The 23454-nt window shown below is 39.7% G+C and overlaps 2 protein-coding genes and 1 pseudogene across 5 annotated transcripts in view; 2 read left to right on the top strand and 1 right to left on the bottom strand.

Moving 5' to 3' along the window:
• Positions 1-5248, top strand: part of LOC144521810 (uncharacterized) — a 12093-nt gene extending 6845 nt beyond the window's left edge. For all 3 annotated transcript variants that reach the window (XM_078256429.1, XM_078256431.1, XM_078256430.1), the window contains exon 2: positions 1354-5248. In XM_078256429.1, coding sequence (XP_078112555.1) covers positions 1354-2531 — 1178 coding nt within the window. In that variant the 3' untranslated portion in view covers positions 2532-5248. The remainder of the gene's footprint in view (positions 1-1353) is intronic.
• Positions 5249-7952: 2704 nt separating this feature from the next.
• Positions 7953-12225, top strand: LOC144521812 (uncharacterized). The gene has a single exon (XM_078256432.1). The coding sequence runs from the start codon at positions 9124-9126 to the stop codon at positions 9817-9819; it is 696 nt and encodes a 231-aa protein (XP_078112558.1). The 5' UTR covers positions 7953-9123; the 3' UTR covers positions 9820-12225.
• Positions 12226-16920: 4695 nt separating this feature from the next.
• LOC144521813 (E3 ubiquitin-protein ligase TRIM21-like) lies at positions 16921-22729 on the bottom strand (annotated as a pseudogene). Its single transcript, XR_013502357.1, has 2 exons — positions 22605-22729; positions 16921-20840 (listed from the first exon to the last, which is right to left on the bottom strand). The product of XR_013502357.1 is annotated as an E3 ubiquitin-protein ligase TRIM21-like (transcript).
• Between the last annotated feature and the right edge of the window lie 725 nt (positions 22730-23454).

The raw sequence follows: 23454 nt of genomic DNA on the forward strand, positions 1-23454 counted from the left end.
GCCAACACAATGTCTCTTTCCACTACTATGCCAATGATACACAAATCTATCTGCCGTTAAATCCGGGGGATTCCAACTCTGTCACATCCATTCTCAACTGCCTCCAGGATGTGAAATGCTAGATGGCCAAAAACTAACTACAACTGAATGACTCCAAACAAAGGAGATTCTTTTAGGTCCCCCTAACACCACAGCGAGCATAGCTAGCCACCTGGGTCTGGTGTCTCTTAACCTGCACACCCATGCCAGGAATCTTGGTGTCATCTTTGATTCATCACTTTGTTTTGAGAAGCAGATCAATTCAGTGGTGAAAAATTGCTTTTTTTTTCAACTCAGGATTATTGCTAAACTGAAGGCCATCCTGTCTTCTGATGACATAAAGACTGTCACCTTTGCATTAATCTCCTCCAGGCTTGATTATTTCAACTCACTGTACCTGGGTGTTGGCCACTCTCTCGCCTGCAGCTGGTGCAATATGCTGCAGCGAGACTTCTGACTGGCACAAGGAAAAGAGAAAGCATCACACTGATTCTAGCATCCCTACATTGGCTACCTATTAAATGCAGGATTGATTTTAAGATTCTTTTGTTTTTAAACCCATACATGGACAGGCTCCCCAGAATATTTCAGAAATCCTCAGCCCATACACCAATTCCAGGCCTCTTAGATCCTTGAATCAATTGTTTTTAACTGTCCCCGATCAAGGTTAGTGGGTAAGGGAGATTGTACCTTTTCTGTGGCAGCTCCAAAGCTTTGGAATAATCTTCCACTTTGTCTCAGATGTTCCCCCTCCATTGATAGATTTAAAACACACCTCAAGACATATTTGTCTTCAATGGCCCCTAGTTGCTCTTAGAGGTTTTTAGCATTTTAATAATTTATTTGTATTGAATTATTTTATTCATACATATACTGGATTTTCTTGCTTTTATTGCTATTTTATTTTTATGTTATGACTACTTTTGCTTTAATTGTACTTTTTACGTTTTAAACATGCAATATAAATAAACTTGACTTGACATGGGAAGAAGCGCAAGACTGACCCAGATAAGATGCTTGCTGCTTTTGATTTATGTAACCAGGGGTTGTAACCTCCTGCTGCTTTAAAAAGCAACTGCTGAGTGTGATCAGCAATCAATTCTGTACTGATGCGGTGCGTGTATTTAATTCCTTGCTGCAAGTAAACTAGCTTAAAGAAGATTCCAGTGACTCTGTCATTTTGATAAATTATCCTAACCAATACCAATATATTCACTCTAGCTTTTAAATAGAGCTTCCTTAAAAGAGAGATCTCTGAATTTTATCAATAGATATCTAACCCTACTAATACATGTATTTCCTTATCCTCCTCAGACGCCCAGCAACTGTTGGTGGTTAAAAAAGAGGTTAAGCAGGAGGACACAAAGCCCCCACACATTTCCTTATCCTCCTCAGACGCCCAGCAACTGTTGGTTGTTAAAAAAGAGGTTAAGCAGGAAGACACAAAGCCCCCACGCATTAAAGAGGAACAGGAGGAACTCTGGATCAGTCAGGAGGGAGAGCAGCTTCAAGGGCTGGAGGAGGCTGATATCAAGTTCCCGTTCACTTCTGTCCCTGTGAAGAGTGAAGAAGATGATGGAGAGAAAGCTCAGTCCTCACAGCTCCATGAAAGCCAAACTGAAGAGAACAGAGAGGCAGAGAGAACAGGAGCTGATGGAGAGGACTGGGGAGGACCAGAACCAGCCAGGAACTCAGATCCAGATAGTCCTTTACAACCAGCTACTCATGACAAGACTGCAGACAACTCTGAATCTGAACCTGAGACTGATGACAGCGGTGACTGGGAGGAGACTCAGGAACCTCAGTCAAGTTTAAACTCTCTGCAAAACAATGAAGAACCTGAAAGTGATGTGGAACCTCTGCAGAAACGCACTGGAGTCCCTGAAAAAGTGAAACCATTTTGTTGCTCACTTTGTGGTAAAAGATTCTCCCGGAAATACTCCTTAACCACTCACATGAGACTTCATTCAGAAGGAAAACACTTGACCTGCTCAGTTTGTAAAGCAATTTTCTCTCACAGCAGCAATTTGGCTGTGCACATGAGAACCCACACCGGGGAGAAACCATTCAGTTGTTCAGTTTGTAGTAAAAGATTTGCACAATTGCCAACTCTGAAACAACACTTGACTGTCCACACTGGGGAGAAACCATTTAGTTGTTCAGTTTGTACCAAAGTATTTGCACACCACAGTACTCTGAGGCAACACTTGACTGTCCACACGGGGGAGAAATCATTTAGTTGTTCAGTTTGTAGAAAAAAATTTGCACGCCATAGCAATCTGACACGACACTTGACTGTCCACTCCGCAGAGAAACAATTTAGTTGTTCTGTTTGTGATAAAGGATTTACAGACTATAGTAATCTGAGACGACACTTGACTGTCCACACCGGGGAGAAACCGTTTAGTTGCAGCGTTTGCAGTAAAAGATTCAATCGGCAGGATAGCGTCAAAAGTCACAAGTGTGTTGATGAGAGCAGCGGAAATGCATGAAGCTGCACAGATGCTTGCTGAGCCAACCTTTTCTTCCAGCAGACTGTAGGGCTGCTCGATTATGGAAAAAAATCATAATCACGATTTTTTTAACACGATTCCTCATTGTCTTTTGGCAAGATGTTGCAATTATTGAAGTTACAAAACCAGTTGAAAACAACAGTGAAAACACCTTGAACTATGAAATGTCCCCTAAATTTCTTTTCCCCGTTTTGATTTTTTTTTTTTTTTCAATCAGAACAAGAGTTTATATGCAAAACGTAGTGTCCAAGTAATGTTTTTTTCTCAATAACCATGTTTCTGTGATTGTTAGGAGCAGAAATTAAGTGTATTAACTGTAAAACCCTAACTGAGGGCAAGACTTGGTTTAAGACTGATCAGCTAAAAACTGTCAGACTTTAAAATGATCCTGTACAGCAAAGATGTAAAAAGCAAAGAAGCTACACAATCGGTTTAAATTTTTATTTTACTTTTTCTAGCTGCTGTACTTATTTGTATTCACTGATTAGACTTTTAAATGGTCTAAAAGTATTTTTTTGTTCCCCAAACAGCACTATGGGCAACATTTGTGATTAAAAGCTATAGTGCGTAGTTTCTGTCGCCCCCATGAGGAAGTCTAAGTAATGACAACAACACTGTTGGCGCTTCCTCTTTGCCGTCGGTCACTTTCTTTTTTGGATTTTAGTCCTTCTGCTGAACATTTAAGTTACCTTAAGTTTTTTTACATTTCACAATCACTGACTGAAACATTTCGTGGGCGCTTCTTCAGGTTTTCAGCCACGCCTTTAACTGTTGCAGCAGTCCTCTCCGTATCCAAAGCTGAACGCTGTCGTTTCCTTTCTCAGTTGTGACGTAAAACGCATCACTCGAGCTTCGGTACTAGAAAGTCTCTGGACGACACCATTTTGTAAACATAGCCATACTGAGCAATACAGAAAGCGTTTTGTGGCGCTGAAAGGCTTAATTAGCTTTTTCCTAGTCTAAACCCACAACGTTCCACTTCCAGGATTGCTCCGTTGCTGCTGGGAATCCAGTGGAGGAGGACGTAACGTTAAAACTTTTACTGAAGCAAAGATGGAGATGACAAACTGCCCCTTCATGTAGGAAAGACAGAGGCTGTCAATGTCAGTAATTAAATTGATTCTGAATATTTGATTTCATTGTAAAGAGTGGGCTAACATCAAATTCTCATTATTATATCAGTGTAAGACATGGCTTTAAAAGCTCTTAACAAAATCACCCACAAAAAAACAAATTGCTGGCTAGAATAGCAGAATTGTTGGATATACTAACCCTAAAAACTGTAGGTGGAGCATTTATCTTACGCCACTTTGTGAAATGCTGCCACCTGTGGTACAATAGCTCCTCTCAGTTGTGATAGAAATCCATCTCATATGAAGTGATGAACTGGTATGTCCATAGAAACAAAATGCCCTAACCCCATTTATTTATATGGGTATGTTCTTTCTGGAACCAATGATGTAATGGCTATAGAAACAAATTATACCTCTAATGAATGCTATTATACATAACAAAAGTGGCTCTGTTATGTACCATTGGGATATAACAAAAACCCTCTATGACCAGTATTAGAATGAATGCTAGCGTGAACTCAATTTAGCCTTTCACTGGCCTCTGTTTGAACTCTGTTCTCTGAGTCTGGCGTGGTACTTTTAGTGGTTCCATATTATAATAATAATAATAATAATAATAATAATAATTAATAACTTTATAAAACACCTTTTAAAAACAGAGTTTACAAAGTGCTTTGACAGACAAGAAAAGTGATTATAAAGAGTCAACTGATTCTGCGAGCCTGATTTCCTCGGGCAGGTCGTTCCAAAGTCACCAATAGATTTTAGCCTTGACTTTGGAACAGCCAATAGGCCCCATATTCTTTTAATGATCAAATTAAACATTGAACTGAATATAAAAGGCACCACTAAAAAAAGTGAGTTACATTTTTTAAGTTTTAGTGCGTAACTTTTTGATATTAATGAACGTCCGTTACATTCAAGCCCCATTGCCAAATTGCCCAATGAGTTGATACAAAGCTAACTAAGACTATCAGCTCCACACAACTCTCTCTCTCTGTATTTCTCAGTATGACTATGTTCAGAAGATTGTGGCGTCTTTCCCACACAGAAGCTCGAGTGAAGATAATCACCTCTTCTGAAGAGTCCATGTTTTTTTTTTTTAATCCTCTTGTAGAATAATGTTCTTACTAGTTGCAGATAAATATAATAAAAACATAAAAGGTTTCCATAAGAAACCAAGTGTGTTTTGGTGTATGCTTATTGCAGAGTTGTGTGCTGTCACAAAGACGGTGGTTCCCTGAATAAAGGAAACTCTGACGCACAGATGGTTTAGTTAAGCTGTCAATATAAGATAGTTAGGGTCACAGTGGCCTCGAGCAGAGTACATTGAGTAATAATAACAAATGAAGACGAGACATAATACAGTGGCCCCCACCATGGCGGGTGTTGTGTGAAGATGGCAGTCCCGGTGTGGAAGAAGAAGAGGGGGCCCAAGAAAGTATAAGATGAGGGGAAGAATAGAACGGGGCTCACAAGGTCTGACAGTCAAGAGATACCTGGACCAGCTCTGGCTTTTTGTCTGTTGCTAGGGAAACTTAGTCTCTGCGTGCTTTGTGATCCCACAGATCTGTGTATTGAAACTCTGATGCTTGACTGAATAAACAAATGTATTTGACTTTATCTTATCATCTTATTTGGCTCTTTCTTAGGATCAATGTAATTCTAATTTAACGAATGCACGGGGATATATAGGTCTTTTATTTGGAGTCAGACACGTTGTCCCCAAAGGGGGGACACAGAGGAGGAAAACCCCAACAGTACCTTATTAAATTAAGATGGGTGAATCCTGATCGGTTACAATACCAATTTGTCTTAATATAAGAGATTCTCAGAGAACTAATGCTGTTACAAGGAACTCTCTAACCTGCTGCATTCTTTAAAATATTAATGTTGACGTTACAGACGTCACAGTGTACTATGGCTTGAATTCAGTGCATGGGGGTCGTCGGACAAACTGTCTGCGGCCCCAAGACCCAAAAAGATCAATTTTGCTCTTATCAGTCCACAGAATGTTGCGCCATTTCTCCTTTGGCCAGTCAATGTGTCCTTTGGCAAATTTCAACCTATTCAGTACATGTCTTTTTTTCAGCAATGGGACTTTGTGGGGGCTTCTAGCTGATAGCTTTGCTTCACATAGCCTTCTTCTGATCGTAACAGTACTCACAGGTAACTTTAAGTCTTCTTTGATTTTCCTGGTGCTGATCATTGGTTGAGCCTTTGCCATTTTAGCTATTCTTCGATCCATTCGAATGGTAGTTGACCGTTTTTTCCCACGTCGTTCAGGCTTTGTATGCCATTTCAAGGCATTTGAAATAATTTTGGCTGAGCAGCCTATAATTTTCTGCACTTCTTTATATGTTTTCCCCTCTCCAATCAACTTTTTAATCAAAGTCCGCTGTTCCTCAGAGTAATCTCTGGAACGACCCATGTTGCTGAGTATTTCAGTGTGAAATGCACTATAACCAGCATGCACATTTGCTTCCTTCCTTCCTTTAAATATGGGCCATAATTGACACCTGTTTCTTCACAGAATCAATAACCTCACTAATTGAACACAACACTATTATTTTGAACATGCCCCTTTCAATTACAGATTCAATTACACAGAATGCGCAGCATGCATGTCATGTCTGTTGGTTTTCTAAGACTTTACAACACTTACTAGTAAATTATTTGCCATGTAGAAATATCACTTTTACCAAAAAAATTGATTTATGAGGTTGGTGATGTTGGACTGCTATTATTTTGAACACAACTGTATTGTATTGTGTATTGTATTGTATAAAATGAAGTTGCATATACAATAATGTGTAGGGTCAGCCTAAAGCCTTTATACCTTTTTTTGCATAAAATGCCACAGGTATTAAAATAGCCTAATACAGTGGGGCAAAAAAGTATTTAGTCAGCCACCAATTGTGCAGGTTTTCCCACTTAAAAAGATGAGAGAGGCCTGTAATTTTCATCATAGGTACACTATGAGAGACAAAATGAGAAAAAAAATCCAGAAAATCACATTGTAGGATTTTTAATGAATTTATTTGCAAATTATGGTGGAAAATAAGTATCTGGTCAATAACAAAAGTTCATCTCAATACTTTGTTATATACCCTTTGTTGGCAATGAGAGAGGTCAAACGTTTTCTGTAAGTCTTCACAAGGTTTTCACACACTGTTGCTGGTATTTTGGCCCATTCCTCCATGCAGATCTCCTCTAGAGCAGTGATGTTTTGGGGGCTGTCACTGGGCAACACGGACTTTCAACTCCCTCCAAAGATTTTCTATGGGGGTTGAGATCTGGAGACTGGCTAGGCCACTCCAGGACCTTGAAATGCTTCTTACGAAGCCACTCCTTCGTTGCCCGGGCGGTGTGTTTGGGATCATTGTCTGAAAAGAGCCCAGCCACGTTTCATCTTCAATGCCCTTGCTGATGGAAGGAGGGTTTTCACTCAAAAATCTCACGATACATGGCCCCATTCATTCTTTCCTTTACACGGATCAGTCGTCCTGGTCCCTTTGCAAAAAAACAGCCCCAAAGCATGAGGTTTCCACCCCCATGGTTCACAGTAGGTATGGTGTTCTTTGGATGCAACTCAGCATTCTTTTCTCTCCAAAACACGACAAGTTGAGTTTTTACCAAAAAGTTCTATTTTGGTTTCATCTGACCATATGACATTCTCCCAATCCTCTTCTGGATCATCCAAATGCTCTCTAAGGCTTAAGCAGGGGGACACGTCTGGCACTGCAGGATTTGAGTCCCTGGCGGTGTAGTGTGTTACTGATGGTAGCCTTTGTTACTTTGGTCCCAGCTCTCTGCAGGTCATTCACTAGGTCTCCCCGTGTGGTTCTGGGATTTTTGCTCACCGTTCTTGTGATCATTTTGACCCCACGGGGTGAGATCTTCCGTGGAGCCCCGGATCGCGGGAGATTATTAGTGGTCTTGTATGTCTTCCATTTTCTTATAATTTCTCCCACAGTTGATTTCCTCACACCAAGATGCTTACCTATTGCAGATTCAGTCTTCCCAGCCTGGTGCAGGTCTACAATTTTGTTTCTGGTGTCCTTTGACAGCTCTTTGGTCTTGGCCATAGTGGAGTTTGGATTGTGACTGTTTGAGGTTGTGGACAGGTGTCTCTGTCTGTGAGAGCCAGAAATCTTGCTTGTTTGTAGGTGACCAAATACTTATTTTCCCGAGGAATTTGCAAATAAATTTTTCTGGATTTCTTTTTCTCATTTTGTCTCTCATAGTTGAAGTGTACCTATGATGAAAATTACAGGCCTCTCTCATCTTTTTAAGTGGGAGAACTTGCACAATTGGTGGCTGACTAAATACTTTTTTGCCCCACTGTAATTGTTGGCATGGTTTTATTTATAGATTTATAAATCATGTTTTAATGTTAAACATACATGTGGCAAAGTGAATCCTTAGGATGAACTGTATCTGTGGATGGCCTTAATGACTAACTTACCTATGGACCAGTAAGCAGTGGGGATTTATTTTTGCTAATAATATGTTGGATTCATGCTAAGATTTTTTTAATTTTGGAAAAATCTTTAAAAAATGAACAATAATTTGGAGGCCCCCCTGCTTTGACTCTGAGGACCCCCTAGGGGTCCGGACCCCATGTTGAAGATCCCTGCCTTAGATTGTCTATTGTCATAGGATATTGTTAGAAACATTCTACTTCTACTGCTGCTTTAAAAAGCAACTGCTGAGTGTGATCAGCAATCAATTCTGTACTGATGCGGTGCGTGTATTTAATTCCTTGCTGCAAGTAAACTAGCTTAAAGAAGATTCCAGTGACTCTGTCATTTTGATAAATTATCCTAACCGATACCAATATATTCACTCTAGCTTTTAAATGGAGCCTCCTTAAAAGATAGATCCCTGAATTTTATCAATAGATATCTAGCCCTACTAATACATGTATTTCCTTATCCTCCTCAGACGCCCAGCAACTGTTGGTGGTTAAAAAAGAGGTTAAGCAGGAGGACACAACGCCCCCACACATTAAAGAGGAACAGGAGGAACTCTGGACCAGTCAGGAGGGAGAGCAGCTTCAAGGTCTGGAGGAGGCTGATATCAAGTTCGAGTTCACTTCTGTCCCTGTGAAGACTGAAGATGATGAAGAGAAAGCTCAGTCCTCACAGCTCCATGAAAGCCAAACTGAGGAGAACAGAGAGGCAGAGAGAAAAGAAGATGATGAAGAGGACTGTGGAGGACCAGAAACAGCCAGTAACTCAGATCCAGATAGTCCTTTACAACCAGCTACTCATGACAAGACTTCAGACTCCTCTGAATCTGAGACTGATGACAGTGGTGACTGGGAGGAGACTCAGGAACCTCAGTCAGGTTTAAACTCTCTGCAAAACAATGAAGAACCTGGAAGTGATGTGGAACCTCTGCAGAAACGCACTGGAGTCCCAAAAAAAGTGAAAAAATTTTGTTGCTCACTTTGTGGTAAAAGATTCTCTCAGAAATACTCCTTAACCACTCACATGAGACTTCATTCAGAAGGAAAACACTTGACCTGCTCAGTTTGTAAAGCAATTTTCTCTCACAGCAGCAATTTGGCTGTGCACATGAGAACCCACACCGGGGAGAAACCATTCAGTTGTTCAGTTTGTAGTAAAAGATTTGCACAATTGCCAACTCTGAAACACCACTTGACTGTCCACACTGGGGAGAAACCATTTAGTTGTACAATTTGTAGAAAAACATTTTCACGCCATAGCAATCTGACACGACACTTGACTGTCCACTCCGCAGAGAAACAATTTAGTTGTTCTGTTTGTGATAAAAGATTTACAGACTATAGTAATCTGAAACGACACTTGACTAAACACACCGGGGAGAAACCGTTTAGTTGTTCAGTTTGTAGAAAAAAATTTGCACGCCACAGCAATCTGACACGACACTTAACTGTCCACTCAGCAGAGAAACAATTTAGTTGTTCAGTTTGTGATAAAAGATTTTCAGACTATAGTAATCTGAAACAACACTTGACTGTCCACACCGGGGAGAAACCGTTTAGTTGTTCAGTTTGTGCCAAAGTATTTGCACACCACAGTACTCTGAGGCAACACTTGACTGTCCACACTGGGGAGAAATCATTTAGTTGTTCAATTTGTAGACAAAAATTTTCACGCCATAGCAATCTGACACGACACTTGACTGTCCACTCCGGAGAGTAACAATTTAGTTGTTCTGTTTGTGATAAAAGATTTACAGACTATAGTAATCTGAGACGACACTTGACTCTCCACACCGGGGAGAAACCGTTTAGTTGCAGCGTTTGCGATAAAAGATTCAATCGGCAGGATAGCGTCAAAAGTCACAAGTGTGTTGGTGAGAGCAGCGGAAATGCATGAAGCTGCACAGATGCTTGCTGAGCCAACCTTTTCTTCCAGCAGACTGTAGGGCTGCTCGATTATGGAAAAAAATCATAATCACGATTATTTAACACAATTCCTCGTCTTTTGGCAAGATGTTGCAATTATTGAAGTTACAAAACCAGTTGAAAACAACAGTGAAAACACCTTGAACTGTGAAATTTCCCATTGATGTTTTTCCCCGTTTGAACTTTTTTTTCCAATCAGAACAAGACAAAATAAGCGTTTAAATGCAAAACGTAGTGTCCAAATAATCATTTTTCTCAATAACCATGTTTTTATGATCGTTAGGAGTCGAAATTAAAAGTTCATTTCTGCAAATCCATAACTGAGGGCAAGACTTGGTTTAAGACTGATCAGCTAAAAACGGTCACATAATCTATTTAAATTCTGTTTTTATTTGTCTTTATTTTACTTTTTCTAGCTGCTGTACTTTTTTGTTATTACATGTATTCACTGATTAGACTTTTAAATGGTCTAAAAGTATTTTTGTTCCCCAAACAGCACTATGGGCAACATTTGTGATTTAAAGCTATAGTGTGTAGTTGTTAAAACCATTTCTTATGTGCAGGAAGTGGATATTTGTTTACAGATTCTCTGTTTAGGGAAATAAAACAGTTGAAACTGCAGCCATTGTTTTCACCATAATAACTGCAATTCAAAGTTGTACTTCAAGATTTGCCACAAGTTACTGAGTAGTGTATCGCTAACGCCGCCTTCCCACTGGCACTTGAAATCAGCTCCGTAATAAGCAATACACCCCCAGCGGACGTCGTACTACACCGTTGAAAAGCTTCGGGAAGCGACTCACAAAAATGGCGGAGAGACTAGAACAACTGATAAGTGTCTGAATGTAGGATTCTCTATGACCTCTCTTATACAGAAATAAATAGAAAGGCTGCTGCGTGGAGAAAAGTTGCCCAGGACGTTGACATGTGACGTCGGTTAAATGTGATATCGCGGTGTAATGGCAATGGTTTGATGTCTGTTGCTAGCTAACCAATTAGTATTAGCAGGTTTGTTTATCAGTACCATAGCAACGCTAACTTCCGCTGGAATTGTCGGATAGGAACCGCCCGTAGCCTGTCACAAAAGTTACATATTTTTAACGCATCCGGATGACCAACTGACACGATTTTTTTCGGACCAGGTTCAGACCCATTCACATGCGGTCTGCGAATCTCCATAGGAAATGAATGACTTCCGGTTGTTTCGAAGCTGTATCGGAGCTGATTTCAAGAGCCAGTGGGAAGGCGGCGTTAGGAAACAGGACACGTTATGTATGTTGGGTTTTTTATTATTTACTTAATAAAAATTAAACTTGACGATTTTTAAATCTGTTTCTCATGGCTAGTAATGAGCTACATCTAAACCATTTATATAAAAACTATTTTATTTGACTATGACCTATCTTTTTGATGTTGCCTTTCTTTAAATAACTGTTCATTTCTCATACTGACGCTGCATTGTTGACACTGTATAACAATCTATATAAACATATAAAGAGAAATTCCTAAAACAAATAATAGAATTGAATTTATGATTCCGGTGACATTCTTTTGCAGAAACGGACGTATCTCTGATTATTTCTCTGATGCAGGCATGACAATAGTTGACAGAAGAGACAGACGTTGGGCTGGTCAAAACGTTAGTCGAAGTAACTAATTTAGGCAGAAGGCCTAAAAAGAAAAAAATAGTCTATAAACACTGAGCGAGTTCTTGACTATTTAGAGACAGACTGCAGAAGAAATAAAATAGTTTAAGAATACGTTCTTGGCTATTAAAAGATTTTTGTCTGCAGGGCTGTACCGGGTTTTACAAGGTTTGCTGAAGAAAAGAACTAAGCTTTGCGGTGACGACCACATTGAAAAAGATAAGAGTATACTCAAGAAAAGCTTCTGTAAATATGGGGAATGAAACCTCAAAGAAAATATGGACCGGACTGCTTGAGATATCTGTCATATTGGTCAAAAAGCTTTGGCTTTCCAACAAATGGATCACTGAGTCCAGAAAAGTTATTTTATCTGCTTTTATGTATTTAACCGTTTTAACTGCTCTTCAATGTTTAATTTCTTATACTGCACTGTAACTTTTTTTTTCTCGTATTTTATCTGTTTTTAATTTTTTAATCTGTTTTCATGTAAAGCACTTTGAATTGCCCTGTTGCTGAAATGTGCTCTACAAATAAAGCTGCCTTGCCTTGCCTTACCTATGAGTCTTGTTGACGAAACCTGCAAATTTGACATAAACTGGATTAAATACGATTATTCAAAAACTCAAGAATTTGTCAGAGTTGAAGATGCTTTTTGATAAATCAAAGGTCTTAGAAAGGAAAACAATTTTTTTTAATAGCCCACTTCTTGCATGGACAGTAATTAAAGATGGGAATAATAAGATCTTGTTTTTATAAGCGCAAGGACTTTTATTTTGAAGGCAATCCATCAAGTTGCAGCGGAACCGGATGTTACTCTTGAAGGAGCCTAACGTGAGTAGAAACCAAGGGGGTAAGCTTCTCCTCACAACACGTAGATCCTATGGCGCCATTTTGATGCTAACAAGCACTCACTCCCCGTTAGCATCCCATTGACTGCCATTCATTTTGACGTCACTTTGACAGCGAATAACTTTACATATGAAGTTTTTAAAGACTTTATTTGCCCGTTGTTTATTTCCAAAGAAACACGATAATGTATAAAAGTTTCCATTACCTTGAGAAACGTGAAAAGTTGTATTAAAAATAAATACAAACACTCCACAGATCACTCAATTGGTCCAAAGAACAGAACAGATCACAGAGGAGGTGGTCAGTACCAGTAATTTTAATGCCCTTCGTGCCAGTAAGAAGCTGGTCATGACCGCTGTACCACTGGTTGCGACCAGTGTATTTAGCGCCCCCTAGTGGTTGTGACCACTGGTCCGTACCAGACACCAGCTGGTCCTGACCACACAGATCTTCATAATCAATAATAATAACAATAATAATCATAATATATCTGATATAGTGTATTTTATAGACAAAAGATTATGATCTCTGACATTTATCCAGCTAACAGTGCTGCCAAAACGACAAGAAAGGGGAGAAAATACTAAATCCGCTTCACAGACCACAGGGACCACAGGGCAGACCACTGAGGAGCTGGTCGCGACCAGTGTCTTTAGACTAGTGGTTGTGACCACTGGTCTGTGCCAGAGACCAGCTGGTCCGTGCCACAGAGCAACTGGTCGCGACCACTTATGAGCTGGTCGCGACCAGTGTCTCTAGCGCCCCTAGTGGCAGTAACCACTGGTCGCTGCCAGAGACCATGGTCCCGGGACAAACAACGGAATCGGCTACAACCCCTGCTGAATTGGATAGTCCTTCAACCAATCAGACCAACGATCCGGGTGACGTAGCAGCGGCAGCGGCATCAGCGGGTTGCTGCGCTTCGGTGGCCGTCATGTTGAATGTAAACAAAAAGCTGCTCACCGTCGCTGCGCTACCGCCATCGTGTAAAGCCCGCCTCAACGGTTGTGATTGGTGCCTCGATTTGGAAAAATTGGAAATGGGCTTAAATGGGCTCTCGGCCAGACGGACTTGCAGAGAAAATCTCAAATTTGCCGGAAGTTCGTCAGGGTTTTCCCAGGCTAGGATTCACCCAGTGGCCTCTAAAGAGTGGGTTCAGGTTGGTGTAAAGCACTGTAATAATTGCGTTGTGTTTTTTTACTTGGATGGTTATTTACCCAAACTCTTTTGAGACTCGCTGCCAGACAATCCTAACTTAATCATCTTTCAAGAGTTTTTTGCAAGTCTTGTGGTTACCATCTACAACCTTTGTTTGGCTTCCATTTAGTTTTCGGCATCCATAAATGTTGCATTACCACCATATCCTGTAGAGCCTCTGGTCTCGCCTCGCATTTGGTAATTTTTTGTGGCACACAACAGTGCTGTACAATGGTTTCAACACAAATCCGATTGACATTCACAAATATACTTCCATTTAATATGCTATGTTGAGCATTTGCAAATTAATTTAAGGAACCATTTGACTTTAAGGATTCACACAAACATTTTTAAGTCAGTTTACATGTATTCAAATGATGGGTTTCAATCACTCTGCATTTATCCGTGCATTGTGTTTTACGAGACTCGAGTCACATTTCACAAACATTGATATTGCCATTGAGAAATGACAAGGTGATGTACAAATGATTCAGATACAAATCACTATGCATTTATTTGTGTGTTATGTTTAACATGTTATGTAACATGAAATTAGTTTTTTTTTCTAAACTTGTAAGTAGGTGTTTTAACACAATAAAACACATGCAAAACATATGTATCTGTTGACCAGTGGGCTACAACACTCCCTTTACCTTCTCTTAAAGGCCACAACAATCACAACATCAGTTCAATGTTAAACTTAACTTTTCACATCACATTTAACCCATGGATAGAGTTGCCACAAAGGATGCAATTACCGGGCCTTTTGTGCGTTGTTGATCGATGTAAAACATGCACTTGGCTAGTAATAGTAATCTGTCTTTGTATTCATATTTGATAACTGATATTTTGAGCGTCAAAGACTTAATTTCCTGCATTCTGATACACTTTTATACTATGATGCACCAATTTACGGTGGGAATACCTTTATTTAGCCTATGATAAGGAAAACACAGATGACATTCAAAATATATCAAATATATAATGGAATATAAAGCAGTAAGGGGGCTTTCACATCAGGGACCTAAGTCTCTCTGCATGTTCTGCAGTGTTAGTTTAGTTTGCTGTCACATTACTCAACCCCGTATTTGTGAATACAAATATCTGAAGTAAAAGTTGTCACAAAACTATGTTGTTGCGTATCATTGCACATTTTTAGATGGGTATAAGGAAATCCTGGAGATTTCTTAGTGGGTATACTGCGTAAACCTGCGTATCACGTAGACTACACCACTGGGCTAGGTGATAAATATATTTTTAATTTTTTATTTCAATGAGTGCTCTTATTTTGAAGCCTAGACTCACCTGCTGACTTCAGGTTAATCATGGTGGGTTCACATGTCTCACTAGTTAGTGCGCACATGAAGACGCAAACAAACACCACATTATTTGTCTCAAGTTTCTTTTGTTACCTGTAAATAGTGTAACAGACTCTGTCTAATTGTACATGTTAATGTTTAATCGTGTGTTTAAGTCTCACGGTTCATAGATAGAAGTTCAGATAAGTGACTGTTGAGTGAAACACTGACATTTCCAGATGTCGGTGAAGTTAGATGCTGTGAAGCCTGTCTGCACGGCAGCTACTTATGAGACAGCAGGAGATGACATACCTGTAGTTGGCTGAAGGCTTAGCGGGCGCGACTGTTGTTATTCCTGCAAGAAAGGAAGAAGTTTAGTTTTGGGACGGGAGGCTCAAGCTAACGTGCGGCTTGACTAGTTTCGTTATTGGCGTTGGCTACGGCCCACAGCAGCCTGTGCTCAGTCCAGAAAAGTTGTAGTCTCGCTTTGCCAGACCATCCACAAGCTGAAGTGCGGAGAAGGGTCTGGCTACTCAACAAACGATTCCGGGATGGGAGAAAAATGTGCACTGGTTTATTGACATTTCTTTAAACCAATCATAATCGTCATGGGCGGAGCTAAGCTCTGCACAGAGCCGCTGTAAAATAGTCGTGCGAGAGAATACTCAGATTGGACAGATAGTCTAGCTAGCTGTCTGGATTTACCCTGCAGAGATCTGAGGAGCAGTTAACCATAGTCCTCAGAAATCCACCGGAGTTTAGAATTCCAACAAAGAAGAACAAAGAAAGCGGAAGGAAACGGAAAATACATGCATCTGGTGGAATATCCTGAAGCACCGGAGCAATCCCGAAAGTGGAACGTCAAGGATATAGACTAGAAAAGTTGCAACAAAACAAATTAACGTCTCACCGTCAAACGCCTATTGAGGGACATTGCAATATTATTGGATCATCATCACTAATATTGTCACACTGGACTGTTGGAACTGACCTGCCACAAGCACGTCAAAATATCTGCTGGGTGTCCACAAGTGAACATTCTTGGCCTCCATGATGTAGGCTACTGAGCACCTCCCTTACCTACAGTGCCAGTACACTACTTCAGCAGTTCCATGTGTCTTGGACATATTTATACATATATCTTGTAGGGGTAACTCCGAATAGTCAACTATTCTATGATTCAATCTAAGGAGCCTGATTTGACTGGCAATCTCACCGTCGAATTGTCGCAGTGTCTGAAAATGTGGTTATGAAACAAAGGATGATTCCATTCGTGCTGTATGGGGGTGCTGAATGTCTGATTTTACATATAGTTGCTTGGATTTCCCAATGTATATACAGTCTATGATATCAGCCTAAGCCAGTTAACAACTAGAGAACTAAAATCAGAAGTGTTGGTACTCAGTACTGGTGAGTACTTGCCCATTTCGGGCTTTGCTTTATAAAAATAATGTTACACTTAATACATAATTACGTCATAAATATATGCCTCAATACTCTACGTTTTTTTTAACCCTTGGTAAAAAATGTTTATATATTTGTTAGGTTATCACTGCCACACACACCAACAGACTGTTCTATTCTGATGGGACAGAGAGTGGAAATGATGAGGTGCATGAGGAGGTCCTACTCTACTTCAAATTATGGCTTTTCTTTTTGCTTTTACACAGCAACTTAAAACTGAGAAACATTAGATTTAAGCGAGGCACATTAAGCCAAAAACAATTCAATTCAATGCAAATACTCAAAACTGGAAAATACTTACTTCTCATCAAATATCTAAAACTGAAGAATACTTAGGTCAATCCCAAAGTCTAATACCGAAGGCCACCTACTTCAAATAAAGCACCTTAAAATGAAAAACATTTAAATCAGTCAAAACTGAAGAAATAAGTAAGTAATTAGTAGAGTAATCAAATACAATCATTTAATTCACCATCACCAAGACCCAAGTCTGTATTTGGGCATTCAATTCAACAATTTAGCATTCATTTGAAATTCACATTCTTCCCCTAGAAATGTCAGCAACTCCCAAGGAGTCCCTTGCTGTTAGTTGTGAGTCTGTGGCAGGCGGCTTTCAGAGAAAAGAGCAATACCAGGAACTTTGGTCTGATTGTAGAGTGTGCAATCTAGTTTTATTCAAGGCTTGACAATCTTTCAAAAACAGGTAACCTGCACAGTTCAAAAACGGCGAAGTCTAAGAGGACTATTTCCTTGTGTGTCTCCTTTTTATAAAGTTGGAACACAAACAACTATGATCGGATGCACTTAAAAAAAACACAAGCAATACATCTCAGTGATTTGTTATACTTAAAAAAACGAGCAATGAAACCTGAAAATGTATATATTGGGACTTTGTTATATATTTACTTTATTACTACATGTTCAAAATTAATCAATCAGATCAATACATCTCTTTATGATTGGCTAGAAATAGACATCATGTCACATCTATACAGGGATAGTAGTATACAGCTGTTAAAACATAATAAAATATATGTATTTCTTAACACACTGGTTTCGGATCAGTGCTCGGCAAGGGCGTAACTTTGGGTTCAGCATTGGGGGGGTTTAGATCTCCACTTTTGAGCAAACTTGACATTTTGAGTGTCAAACACTTAATTTTCTGTATTCTGGTGAAGTTTTCTGCAACAATTTGTGCCTTTTCTGCATCAACTTATGGTGCAAATGTCTTTATTTATGTACAGGAAATTATAATTAGATTTTTGGGGGGGGGGGTTTGAACCGGCCATTTTTCATTATGGGGGGTGGGGCTGCAACTCCCCCATCCCCCCTGTAAATTACGCCTATGGTACTCGGTATTGGCCAATACGTAAGTTCAGGTATCGGAATCGGGAAGGAAAAAATTATATTGGACCATCTCTAGTTAAAACACAAGTAATACATTAGATTAAATCTCCATCTATCGACATCATACATGAAACAAGTGATAATATATAGAAAATGCTTAACAAGCTCTTCTTTAGAAGGTATGCTATTTTTAAGCATACTTAAGGCATAAAGTTCAAAAAGGTTTGATGTCAGTCACAACTAAGGATGTCCACTGGAGTTAGGTGTCCCAGGTGTAGTAACTTGAGTTGGAAGCAAAGTTCGTTGGAAACATAATTCATGGTGAAGGCCTCTGCAACAGCTTAGTCAAGTTCTAATACCAGATTATTATTATCTTTATTGTTTGATTGTTTGTCCATTTTCTGTATCTCTGTTCCATGAAGCCTTGAAGGGGTTAGCGTAGGTTGTTTTCCACGTAGCTGGATCTATCAAAAACAACGTTATGGTATATGATTGTTCCAAGTATTAGTCAAACCCTAGGTGTTACCAGGAAAACCGAGTTATACCTTGTGAAAACTTTAGATCTTGATGGAAAAATGCATGAAAATATTAATGAATGGTCTTCATTTCATTTTCTTGGTATGAGCGGGATAATGCCCTTCAAGGTGTCCATAATCAGGAAGTAATGGCCTCCCCATCATCCATTAATTCCTGATAATAGACACATCATTGGACATTATCCCTTACATAATTTAAACATTTCAAATAATAATTTTAATGAAATGAATGTACTCTGAGGCAAATTTATCTTTCTTAATCTGTCCATTGTCCACACTGAATCTTATTTTGCCGATTGACATCATCAGAGTTAAACCTAGGCTGTGGGACTTCGCACTCGGATATTTAATCAACAGTCCTTCCCTGGGTGGCACTATGTAGCGTTCCATACACATGCGTGCTGCTGGCTTTAAAATGTTAATTGAGAATAATTCACCATTTATTAACTGCCCTTTAGTAATATGTGCCAGTATACCACAATTCTTATAAATACATTACATTTAAAAATGTGCAAAAGTTTCTTATTTCCGAGTATATTGTTTTCTGATGATTCAACAGTCTTGAAACCAGGTAACACAGTTATTAGAATACGTCAGACTACATGACATAATATCAATCAGTGTGGTAACATTGGTGTATTGTAGTAGTAGTAAGAAGCAATGTAACAAATCAAAGACAAGACAACAGAAAAATACTGTATGCTAAATGCAATGATTAGAATCTGAAAAAAAACAACAATGCACTGTACACCACACATCACCAGTACATATACATTTACTACATTAAATCATACTGAATCTTTTGTGGAAAATCAAATGGTTGTTCTACTCAGTGTGATTGACAGGAGAGATGATTAGAGGGGCAGAGTTTTTACCACCATTGTTATTACAAGGACCAAAGTATGGGTAGAGTTTCTCAGTGAAGAAGCAGCCAGTAAAGGAGTAAATAAGAGCTGCAGCATCAACGTCATAAAAGGAGACCAGACCCTCCTCATAATCCACAAACACCCCCACCTTCTCAGGCCGAGACTTCAGAGAGAGATGGACTGCATTGCAGGCAAGAGCTTCATACTTATTTTCATTCTTCAACCACATGGTCCAGTAACCATTTTGAATATTCGGTGGGATGTATCCCTTCCTGTTGATCGACTCTCTGGCCACTCCTAAATTCCAGTGAGTCTTCCCTTTAACCTGAACCTCGTAGTAAAATCTTCCTGAAGAGAAACTCTGCTTTGATAAAACAAAATTACAAGTATCAAATCTCTCTGGATTGTCCGAGAGATTCTTCTTTACATCACCATGTTGAACTTGTTTTCCATCATCAGAAAGGGTCAGGTTTGGATGTGCTGTATCAGGATTGAGTGTCACATCCACTGCAAACTGCTGAACCCTCTTCAGCTCGGCCTCAGCGAGCAGCTTCTTCATCTGTTTGCTGAGTGTCTCCTCCAGCTGATTTACAGCTCTCACCACAGTCCCCTTATGTGGTGGACGGATCCTGACTTGTGTCCAGTCTTTGGTGGGTGGAGCAGCATTCAGGGACGTGAAGCTCTGGAGGAAGTGGAGGTGGTCTTTAGACTGTGAGAACTGCTCCACCTCAGTGCTTCTCTTCTTCAGCTCTGAGATTTCCTGTTCTAGCTCTTTGATGAAGCCTTCAGCCTGTTTCTTTGTCTTTCTCTGCTTCTCTTTGATCGTGTCGATGAGCTCGGCCTGGCTTCTCTCAACAGACTCCTTCAGAGCGGTGAAGACAAAAACACCTCCTGCTATCTCTCTGTCTGCATCTCCCTCACTGAGCTCCACTGAGTGTTTGATCTCCTGAATCTTCCTTCGTCTCTTCTGGATCATCTGCTGAATTTCAGCCTCTGTCTTCCCCAGCTCGGCCTTCTTTCCTTCATATTCTTCTGTCAGAGGAACAACATCATGTGTCTTGTGGTCTGAAACGGTGCAGAGCATGCAGACACACATCTGGTCGTTCTTACAGAACAGCTCCAGCAGTTTATCGTGCTTCGTACACATCCTGCCTTCCAGGTTCTCCACAGGGTCGATCAGCTGATGTCTTTTCAGACCTGACATTGTCAGATGAGGCTCCAGGTGAGTCTCACAGTAGGAGGCCAGACACACCAGGCAGGACTTCAGGGCCATCAGTTTGGTTCCAGTGCAGACGTCACAGGGAACTTCTCCTGGTTTGGACACTTGTTGCTCTGAGCTGCTGCTGCTGGCTTTCTGTTGAGCTGACTGTCTGAACTGAGCAGCCATCTCAGAAATGAAGGTATTGACCTGCAGCTCAGGTTTGGTGTTGAAAAGCCTTTTGCAGTTGGGACACTGACACTGGACATTAATATTCCAGTGTTGAGTGATGCAGGTTTTACAGAAGTTGTGTCCACATGGTATGGTGACTGGATCAGTGAACACATCCAGACAGATGGAGCACAGAAACTGATCTTCAGTCAGCAGACAGCTGGCAGCTGACATTTGGACAATCTGAGGGCAAAAAGTGTGAAAAACTGTAATTACACATCTTTTGGGTTGTTTCATTAAATCAAACTATGATTACTGGAATATAAGGAGAGCCATCTTGAATGCTGTTCTTGTATTGCACCTAATTGAGGTCCAAATTTACTAAGATATTTCCGCAAAGCAAATATGAGCTGTGGTTGTGAATAAATTGTTGATCTCATTCTGCATGTGTTCAGGGTCTGATTTACGAAGACAGCTCATTATGCAGTCAGGTCCTCGACTATGCTGAGAGTGAAGTAGAGCTCAGATGTAACCTTGGCCCAGTTTAAAAATGTTCAAACCAGTTTGATATTAAGCCAAACACCAGACCCGTCATACAGCATTTTATGACTAGATTTTTCAATTAACTAAGGCGTTCCTGAGTGAGACTGATGAGAGAGCCCATAATGAGAGTGTAGCGACTCTAGTCCCACATGGTGGCGGTAATACGCCTCTAAGCCATGACTTTTTTCCTTTTTCCACAGGTTGCTACTTTTTACTTTGCCAAAAGGGTATCATAATGACAAATGGTGGTTCAACCAGTTAGCAACCGTTTAAAGACTCTATTTGTCCGTTGTTTATTGTTACTGATTGTTGCGCACCATTTTCTCTCACTCTCTCTTCACGGAGAAACAGCTGATCAACGATCTATTTGCATAAGTGTAACAGAGCTGTGTAGCATTGTATCAAATATATAAATTAAAATAGATTGAGTATAATTAATATTTTCATATATATATATATATATATATATATATATAGGCCTATATACAGATCAGTCTCAGGATGAAACTTGTAGTTCTAAAAGTTAAGTTGCACAACTTAAGGTTATGTTTATGTATGTTTAATGTATGCCTTAGTGTGAGGTTGATGTCATTTCAGAAAATGTTTTCTTAAAAAATTTTACAATGTAATATGGCACTTAAATGCACTTCATATGTTTAGTTTTTTGAGAGATGATATTGTAAGCAATGTAGGCAACAAAAATGTAGCTTTTTCCGAAAATTTAACCAAACTATTGTTTATTATTGCTGTTCAATAAAACAAAAGTCTTTCTTATCCGATTACTCGATTAATTGATGGAATAATCGGTAGAATACTCGATTACTAAAATAATCGATAGCTGCAGCCCTACTTTAGTCACCATTAACCAACACACATTTTTGGGAATAAAGGAGTTATAACAAATGAAAGATGGACAAAATACAGATGCTATTGCAACAGATGGAGTGGATGGTGATATGGTGAGCAAAGAATCAGACACATTAAATGTGCAGAAGAAAAGATTGAAGCCACTGCTCTGGACTGCAAGAAATGATATATCCACAACCCCCACGGCCATCGATGGACCTCAGATCAACATTTGTTCTGAGTGGAACTTCCTGTCTGAGTAGAGCTCAGGTTCTGAGTTCATACCGGTTGTTGAAACACAGTAAATATGATCAGCTGTTGTGTCTTACAAAGACAGACAGCAGGAACTACGGAGACCATGAGGCTGAGAGGAAAGAGTTTGAAGTTCAAGTCTACTTACCGAAGTGTGTCAGTTATATAAGTTGTAAAATGTCAATTTTCAATTGTCAAATTCAGACACTGTACTTTGTACTTTGGATGATCCAAAGGAAATCTAAGCCATGCTAGTTAGCTTTTAGCAGGCCTACTTTATCTGCTGTTACTTTGTTTCTTTGTTCTGGATTCTGGTTTAACTTTGAACACATATTTAGTGAGTGCATTTTGTCTCAGTGTACTCACCAGTGTTTGGCAGAGATTCTGCTGTTGTTGAGAAAAAGCTGCTGGATTCAGTTTCTTTAGAGAGAAACAGAGAGAGTTGCCTTGACTGTAGCTCTGCTGTCGCTCAGACAAACTTTCACTTTCATTTCAGGATATTTGAGTTGCAGCTCTCATCTTTCACTGTTGCTCCACCTCCCAGTGGAGCTCTGTGTGGAAGGTTTTATTAACTCTTTCCAAACTGTTTACCATCTTTTCTTTATGTGACTGATTACTCGCTGATCACATTACAGGAGAAAAAGGTGAAAAAAAAAATAAATCCTGAGATGCAAAACCTTTGTCACTGTGTCACAAGTAGACTTCTCTGTGATTTTAAGGAATTTGTAATTGAAATTAAAAGTGCATATTTCAAAAATGGCTCCTTAATCGGAGAGAGAAGAAGGTCATTATTGATTTACCACCACTGGAAAACATGGATGATATTTAATCATGACTTTTATTTTCCTGAATTATGTTAAAAATCTTATAGTGTAGACATGTGAAGGTCTAGGAGATTAAGAGTTCTTTAACTCCTGCATTCATTCAAAGGCCGGCAGTGACACGTAGTGGGCTAAAAAGGGAGTTGCACAGAACCAGTGTCTGCTTTTTCAGTCAGTCACTGCAGCAACAGGAGAGGAGTGGATGGTTAATGCACAGTTCATTGTGTAGACTAGTTTATTGTTGTGTGTGCTCATGAAAACTATGTAAATGCTGACGTTTGAAGAACTTCCTGTTTGATGTGCAGTTTATTCACTGTTCATTGTTTGTAGTTAATTGTCATGATGCAGTAGCTAATTAACAGACTCACTTTAAAAGCCTGGTCTTGCAGCCAGTT

This window comes from Sander vitreus, chromosome 8 (genome assembly GCF_031162955.1).
Source record: "Sander vitreus isolate 19-12246 chromosome 8, sanVit1, whole genome shotgun sequence".
In the NCBI taxonomy this organism is placed as follows: domain Eukaryota; kingdom Metazoa; phylum Chordata; class Actinopteri; order Perciformes; family Percidae; genus Sander; species Sander vitreus.

Coding starts and splice junctions, on each gene's coding strand:
- LOC144521812 (XM_078256432.1), top strand. CDS start 9,124: ATGAGACTTCATTCAGAAGGAAAACACTTGACCTGCTCAGTTTGTAAA.